The sequence below is a fragment of the Phyllostomus hastatus genome, unplaced genomic scaffold (assembly GCF_019186645.2).
Source record: "Phyllostomus hastatus isolate PE091 unplaced genomic scaffold, TTU_PhHast_1.1 phas_contig_210, whole genome shotgun sequence".
NCBI lineage: Eukaryota > Metazoa > Chordata > Mammalia > Chiroptera > Phyllostomidae > Phyllostomus > Phyllostomus hastatus.
Genome location: NW_025333737.1, coordinates 27,645,750 through 27,653,602, shown reverse-complemented (window position 1 = coordinate 27,653,602; position 7,853 = coordinate 27,645,750). Strand labels below are relative to the sequence as shown.

The following is a 7,853-nucleotide window of genomic DNA, read 5'->3' as shown; positions in this document are numbered from 1 at the left end:
AGAGGCGCCACCCATTGGCCGCTGGGCTCCTCTATTCTCGCTGTAATTGGCCTCGCTCTGGAAAACTGAGACCAATGCTCTTCCAGCGCCAGTATCCCTCCTCCAACCCTGGGCTCCCATTGGCTCCGAGGATTTAGGGGGACCTAGGCTTGGCGACTGACAAATTCTGCCTTTCCCCGGGTAGACTTCGGACTGAGAAACTGGCTCCGAACACAACCGAACCCGGCGCCAGGCGACGCCGGGTCACGTGGCTGATGGCCCCGTGATGTGCAGGCTGCGGGCGTCACGGTGACGTTCGGGCGATCGGCCAAGTGTCCCCACTACCTTCGTCCCCTGTGCATCCGTGGAACTATCATGGACCTGGGACCGATGCGCAAGAGTTACCGCGGGGACCGAGAGGTGTCGTCTCTGGGCAGGGTCTCCGCAGGGGCGGGGAGTCGCAAGTCGTTTGAGGAGAGGAGGGGGAGTGGGAGGAACTCCACGGGGTTTATGCGGCCACCCCATGGGGCGAGGGGGCTTGGGGTTATCCTTGTGGGACAAGGGCGTTCAAAGACGACCGACGTGGGAGGCGTTCTGGGGAAACCGGGACGAAGATGGGCTCAAGGGGCAGCTTGTGCTGGCGGATAAAGGCACGGTCTCCCGGCTCCGCGGCTTTAATCCTGTCGTTCACGGGGTGCGTCCCCTCGGGCAGAGTACTTAACCTTTCTGGCCTCAGTTTCCTCACCTGTGAAGTGATGGTGCCTACCTCACAAGAATGTGATGAACTCAGACGTTCATAAAGCGCTTAGAACGGGGACAATCAGCATATAAATGTTTGTTAAGTAAAAGCGAGGGGGAGGGGGACTAACGCACGGAGGAGGCAGGAGAGCGCTACCAGCTCTTTTTCCCTCCTCTGGAGAGGAACCAAGAGACCTGTTTCAGAATGAGGCCCAAAGCACTTCCAGACATTATTTTTTTATCTTAATTTTTTATTGATTGATTTTAGAAAGAGTGAGGAAGGGGGAGAGAAGGAGAAAGAGGGAGAGATTGAGAGACACACCGGTTTGCTGTTCCCCGTATTTATGCATCCATTTGTTGGTTCTTGTATGTGCCCTGACTGGGGGGAGGGGGGGTGGTCCGGCCACCTTGACTCATTAGGACAACGCTGTAACCAAGTGAACCACCTGGAGGAAGCATTTCCAGAAATTCTTGTTAAACACGTGGTTTTCCGTTAAACCTTAGACCCACTGAATGAGAATTTACAAGGGCTGAGCCCAGAATTAGTCTTTTTCTTCTTTGTTTGTTAAGGCTTTCCAAGTGATATGTTTGACACCCATGACATGAAACCTTGATTCGTCACCCCCCACTAGCCAGGGGACCCAGCAGGTTATTCCACCTTCTTGTCCCCACGTCCCCACCTGCAATATGGGGCCAACACAACCCCTTGCCGGGTCGTTTTTTGTGAAGAGGTCATCGTTACGAGGACTGAATGCGTTAACATTTGGGCTGTGCCTGGAATAGTTCTACACACACAGTAAGCAATATAGGTGTTGTATTTGTTAAATGAAATAAAACTCTCCCTTCCCAGGCATTTGAGGAGGCTCATCTGACCTCTCTGGACCCCGTGAAGCAGTTTGCTGCCTGGTTCGAAGAGGCCGTCCAGTGTCCTGACATAGGGGAAGCCAACGCCATGTGTCTGGCTACCTGTACCAGGTGGGCACAGCTGTGGGCCCTTCCACGAGTGGGTACAGAGGAAGGAGGACACTAAGGAAGCTCTCAGTTGGATGGATGACAATTTTATGGTTCTAGCTCTTTTATTAACGTGCTGTGTGGCGGCAGGAAAGTGACTTGTCCTCTCTGGGCCTCAGTGTCCCGACCTGTAAACCAAAGATCATACTGCACTGAATTCCATTTCAGTGATGAAATGCAGTGCCTCATTCATCTCTGCCTTTGACACAACCCCCCCACCCCACCCACGCCCCCGCTGTACATCCTTGCCTCCCTCATCTCCCCACCTACCCTGTTCCCAGCTGCCATTTAAGAGCTGTGTCTCCCGGGGCCTCTCCGTGAAGCTCTCTCTCTGGAAATGTAGACAATGCCTGGCGGTATCATTCACTTGATAATCAGTCATGGAGACATCTCTCAGATTAGCCTCTTATCCAGCCCTTCTTGTCCCCCCTCCCCTCACTAAAATGGGGGGCCTGGAAGGCAGGGCTCTGGTGCTGTGCCCTGGGTGTCCCCTAGAGCCCCGGGCAGGGGATCTGATATAACCACACCTTCCATGATCCCTAAGCACCAGCTGATCGCATTATTGCTTGTGGTTGCCCTTAGAGCCTCTCCACTTTGCTAGGGCTGCCACAGCAAAATACCACGGCCAGGGTGCCTACAACAACTGAAATTTATTTTCTCGCAGCCCTGGAAACTAGAAGTCCAAGATTAAGGTGCTGTCAGAGTTGGTCAGTAAGGCCTGTCCTCATGGCTTGCAGGTGGCTGCCTTTTCGCCGGGTCCTCACGTGGCCTTCCTTTTGTGCCTGCAGGGAGCGCCAGGGAGAGGTCTTTGGTGTCTCTTCCTCCAGTAGGGACACCAGTCCTTTTGGATTAGAGTCCCACCCTTATGACCTTGTTTAACCTTACTTCTCGGAAGTCCCTAATCTCCAAATACTCACACTGGGGGGTTAGGGCTTCAACATAGGATCGTAGGGGGACACAGTTCCGGCCCTAACAGGGCCCTGGGCAGCAGTGTCATACTGTTGGTCCAGGACAAATCCCCAGGGGCATGTGGGGGTGGGTGGCCTGAGTGCCCAGACAGTGCAGAGTAAGGGGACGCAGACGGAGGGCTGCTCAGTCACCCTGTGGGGCGGGGCAGCAGCGAGGACATTGAAACAGGCTCTGACCGTGGCGCCGTGCTCTTCGTCCCAGAGATGGGAAGCCCTCCGCCCGCATGGTGCTGCTGAAGGGCTTCGGCAAGGACGGCTTCCGCTTCTTCACTAACTCCGAGAGCCGCAAGGGAAAAGAGCTGGTGAGGGTTCACGGTAAATCCTCAGCGCTGCAGAGTCCAGCGCTGCCTCACTGGTCACCTTCTCGTGCCACCCCCACCCCACCCACTTGCGACCTGTGCTCACGCACCACCCAGTCTGCGGGCCCCTGCCCTCGCCGTTCTCCTTGCCGTGCGTGTGAGCGCTCTCTCCCCGCACCCCCAGCTCTGCCGTCTATTCACCCGCGTCACTCCTGTCCCTCCGGTCTCAGCCCCAATGTCGCCTCCTCGACTGCTACACTGAGTCAGCCGCTCCTGCTTTTGCTATCGTTGTAACTAGCCACTTCCCTGCCCTTTTTTCGGTTTCTAAGTGTGCATTCCTCTAATCACGTGACTAGCGTTTGTGTCCTCGGTTAAGTGGTAAGCTCTGCGGCGGCAGAGCCTGCATCTGTTGTATCTGCTACACCCCCAGGACCTCTTCTGGCGTGGAGTAGAGAGCTGGCACTTCATGGACATACGATTCATAAATCCAAATGAGTCACCCTCCCTGAGTCCCTGCCTGCCAAACGTGCGCTTCTCAGAACTTGCAAATCTGTGGGTTTGAGAAGTGGCAAGCATCACTTTGGAGTCCAGCTGGCTTACGTTTCCAGCACAGACCTGCCACTTGCTGTGTGAACTTGGGCATGTTACTTAGCCCCTCCGTGCCTGTTTCCACAGCTGTAAAAGTAGGCCCGCCTGTGAGGGTTTAAATGAGATGTTACACGGAGTGCGTCACCTGTGAACCCGCACGCTGCAGACTCCCCGCCTTCCCCCTGCACGCTGCAGACTCCCCGCCTTCCCCCTGCACGCTGCAGACTCCCCGCCTTCCCCCTGCATGCCAGAGGCGTCCTCCCCACCATCCTGATTGCTGTCTGCGGATTCCCTTCCTTTCCAGGACTCTAATCCCTTCGCTTCCCTTGTCTTCTACTGGGAGCCCCTAAACCGGCAGGTGAGTGAACACGCCCAGGACAGCCGGGGCAGGGGGACTGCATTGGGAGGGGCCTGAGTTTATATATGAGCTCAGTGGAAGTCCCCGGGCTGGGCAAATATCCTGCCTCTCAAATAACACTCAGTTAGCTGTTCTAGTCCAAGCCCACAGTGGTGGGGCCGTGGGGCCTGTGCTGGTGGGGAGGGGGGGCGGCCCCGAATGCCATGCGGCCGGGGCCATCCCTGAGCAGGTCCGTGTGGAGGGCCCTGTGAAGAAGCTGCCCGAGGAGGAGGCCACAAGCTACTTCCGCTCCCGCCCCAAGAGCAGCCAGATTGGGGCTGTGGTCAGTCACCAGAGTTCCGTGATCCCCGATCGGGAGGTGAGTGGGGCTCCCCCTTAGTCGTCCGGGGGGGCACGGCGAGGGCCCGGGCTTGTCCCCAGCGGTTGTGTCCCAGGGAGGAGGCCGGGGCCTGCCCTCTCCCGCCAAGTGGGAAGGATGGTCTCCCCGGGGGAGCGGGGCGGGAGGGGACCGGAGTGGCGAGAGGCGGGCCTCCTCTGTCTGTCTGACCCCCCCCCCCCACCGTCGGACTGTGTTCCTGGAGAACAGGCCAGCCCGCCTCGCTCACGTGTGTCCCCAGCACCTGGCACAGAGCACAGGCTCGGTGGGTGGTCACTAAATGCATCATTGACCGGGTCTGGCCCTTCCTCCGTCTGCTTCCCCCGGACAGTATCTGAGAAAGAAGAACGAGGAGCTGGAGAAGCTCTACCAGGAGCAGGAGGTGCCAAAGCCCACATACTGGTGAGCGATGCCGGCCATCACGTAGGAAGGGACCCCAGGACCCCTGTGTTTACTTGGAGCCACCCTGCCTGTGGAGTTACGGATCTGTTCCTCCCCGTCAACCCTCATCAGACACATCCCAGCAACCTCTTCGGGGGGCCCCGGGGGGGGGCGGTAATATGGCTGAGAAAAATGCACAGAGCCCCAAAACCTCTGCTTCTCTTTGTAGGGGTGGCTACGTCCTGGACCCACAGGTGATAGAATTCTGGCAAGGCCAGACCAACCGCCTGCACGACCGGATTGTCTTTCGGCGGAGCCTCCCGACAGGAGACGACTCCTTGGGGCCCATGACCCACCGCGGGGAGGGGGGCTGGCTCTACGAGAGGCTTGCTCCCTGACACCCGGGCTGCGTGCGGCGCCCACTGGGGCCGGCCGGGCGCTGAGGGAGGGTGTGGGGTTGGGAGCCAGGCCCTTCTGAAGCCAACGTATTTCCCTCCCACTCCTTGTCTCCAGGGCTCTTCAGAGTTTACCCTTCAAGCACCCTGTACCTACCTGGCTCCTAATCAGCTGTCTGATGGAGGGTGACGGAGGCACAGAGGGTCACAAACGGAAATAACCCCACAATGATTTTCTTGATTTTAACAATCATTGATTGGTGTAGCTCTCTCTAGAGCAGGGGTGCCCAGCCTTTTGGCCTCTCTCCACCACACTGGAAGAAGAGTTGTTGTCTTGGGCCAAACATTAAATACATTGTGACACGTAATCACAAAAAAATCTCACAGTGTTTTAAGTAAATGTACGATGTTGTGTTGGGCCGCATTCGCAGCCATCCTGGGCTGCATGCGGCCCGTGGGCCGCAGTTTGAACGCCCTTGCTAGAGGTAGCAGCGGATGGGATTCCCTCTGCTGGCAGCTGGGTGGGTCCCCAGCAGCCCCGACTTAGCACTGTGACTGAGCCATTCCAGCCAAAGCTGACTGGTGCCAGCATAAGCCCCTGAGCTGACCTAGCCCTTCAGTGTTTCTTGTCAACTGTTGGATATTGGAAATGGAGTGGCCCGGAGCATGGCGCGTCATTGTAGCCAAGTCACTAGTGGCCGCCAAGGAGCATTAGGCCCTGGCTGCTGCTCTCGCCGCTCCCTTAGCGACCCTGGGTCCCCCCTCCCATGCCCGGGCTGTGCAGGGCCTCCTCCTGCCTCGAACACCCACTGTCTCCAAAAAAAAAATTCTTCTGTTTACATAAACTAGCTGGATCGATTTCTGTTGATTGCAAATAAAAGAACCTTAACTTATTTATTAATAGATATTCAATCTTTTATAGTACTGACCCTAGTGATAGCTGCTTTTTGTTGTCTGAAGCACAGTGACATGGAAAAAGGTTACACTTATTCTCTGTAGCTCCAAAGGACCCAAAGGTGACTATCACCCAGAAATCGATTTCATCTCAATACGGGGAGAGACTTCGAGAGGGGGTGTGTAGTGAGCATTCGGTAGTGAGTGTGCTGTTACTGGAAGTATTCAACTGCAGTTAGGAGTTTTGCAGGAAGGATTCCTGTGCTGGTGCCTACAGACCAGGGAGATTTTAATCAAGCTTTACTTTCTATGTTTTTTTATGAACAGCATTGATTGATTTTAACTTCCAGGTATCAAACTAATTACAGAGATTATGCCTTCGTGACTACCCCGACATCCCCTCCCCCTGCTCCTCCTGTCTCTGGTTGTCATCTACACTGGAAGTGCCCAGGGAGAGTGGGGGGCTTTAAAAATCCTGATGATGCCTAGATCCTCCCGTTAGCGAAGATTTCTGAGTGCAGCCGGGTCTCTGGGAAATTTAAAGGCTCCCCAGAGCACTCTGCAGCCAAGGTTTTACCCCCTGGTCTGGATCCTTGTGTGGTGGGCAGGACGCAGACAGCACTGGCATCATCAGGAGCCCCCTTGAATCCCATCCTGCATTTAGCACGACCCCCCAGGGCGACTGCTGCCCTGGCCTCAACCTCTAAACCTACTGCCTGTCCTCCCGCCCACCCCCCCACACCCGTTGGGGTCTTCAACAACGCTGGGCCGAGTCCTGTGTTGAACTGTACTTGCCTTCCTTGAGCACACGTCTGGTGACCAGGGACATCCCGGATGAGTGGCCTATGGGCTGTGGAGAAAAGCCAGGCTGGGTAAATGTTTGCTGTGACTAAGTCAGGATAAGAGAACTATTATTTGCACACATTGGCGTTGAACTTACCACTCTGTAAACGGCTCCATTCCCACTGTGGGCGTGCACCTCGGCATCTCTGTGGTTGACCAGCCCCCCAAGGGCCTCCCTCTCCGTGTTGATTCCCCGCTAAGCCTGAGTGCAGGAAGACTCAACGGCTAACCTTCCTAAGGCCCACAGAAGAGGGTGTCGGGGTGTCCTTGCCCACCTTGTCCTGTTCGTGTTATGGGGAGCTGTGTACCCTCCCCCCAGTTGTGAGCCTGGTCTCAGCAGTTCCTTTCCTGTTCTCTGTCCGGTACTCACTTTGCCAAATCTGTAATAAAAGCTCATCAGCTGTGTGTGCTGTAAATGTTCAATCTGGCCGGGTCTCGCCGGGAACCCTGGGAAGGAGGGGATTTAAGCAACGCCACACTTCTCCTCTCCTGGGAGGTGGGGCGTCCAGCAGGGGGAGCCCGCTGCCCGAGGTTGGCCCCTTCTGGGCAGCGCAGGCCAGTCCATTCGGCCCCTCCTGCCTCCCCCTCCCCCTCCCCCTTGGGTTGAGTCCCAGTGAAACTGTGGTCGATAACCCATAGCCTCTCCCTGGCTCCTGCGCATATTTGCACTTTCGGTTCCTCCTTCTCCAGCCTGGTGAAAACACACTGCTCCCTGGGCTCTGACCCTCTGGGCAGGCAGACCTCCCTCTGGCCTTTCCTACCCATCCACTGATACCCAGCTTCGGGGGGGATGTGCAGCCTCCCTGGGTTTTCCTGCAGCCCTCACTGTGGGGCCGTGGAGCATGGTCGCATGCACGGGGCGGAGGGGTGCGCAGACCCTCTCACCTGAGAGAGGACTGGTGGCAGTGTGGCGCCGGCATTAGGTCCCTATAGGCCGCAGCAGGATCCGTGGCCCAGGGCCCAGCCCCATCCCCCATCCTCGTGTCAGGGAAGCTCGGGGCAGGCTAGAGCGGGAGGTCCCTA

The 7,853-nt window shown here is 56.8% G+C and overlaps 1 protein-coding gene and 2 long non-coding RNA genes across 3 annotated transcripts; 1 reads left to right on the top strand and 2 right to left on the bottom strand.

Annotated features, from left to right (window-relative positions):
* Positions 1–142: 142 nt before the first annotated feature.
* On the top strand, positions 143–5,986 carry PNPO (pyridoxamine 5'-phosphate oxidase). Its single transcript, XM_045837406.1, has 7 exons — positions 143–399; positions 1,568–1,692; positions 2,899–2,998; positions 3,888–3,941; positions 4,171–4,299; positions 4,649–4,719; positions 4,928–5,986. Exons 1-7 carry the CDS (start codon positions 355–357, stop codon positions 5,094–5,096), a joined length of 693 nt encoding a protein of 230 aa, XP_045693362.1. The 5' UTR covers positions 143–354; the 3' UTR covers positions 5,097–5,986.
* LOC123817629 lies at positions 1,709–2,997 on the bottom strand. The gene is made up of 3 exons (XR_006785466.1): positions 2,874–2,997; positions 1,999–2,510; positions 1,709–1,856 (listed from the first exon to the last, which is right to left on the bottom strand). It is a non-coding gene; the product is annotated as an uncharacterized LOC123817629 (long non-coding RNA).
* A 284-nt stretch (positions 5,987–6,270) lies between the features above and the next one.
* LOC123817628 lies at positions 6,271–7,266 on the bottom strand. Its single transcript, XR_006785465.1, has 2 exons — positions 6,928–7,266; positions 6,271–6,837 (listed from the first exon to the last, which is right to left on the bottom strand). It is a non-coding gene; the product is annotated as an uncharacterized LOC123817628 (long non-coding RNA).
* Between the last annotated feature and the right edge of the window lie 587 nt (positions 7,267–7,853).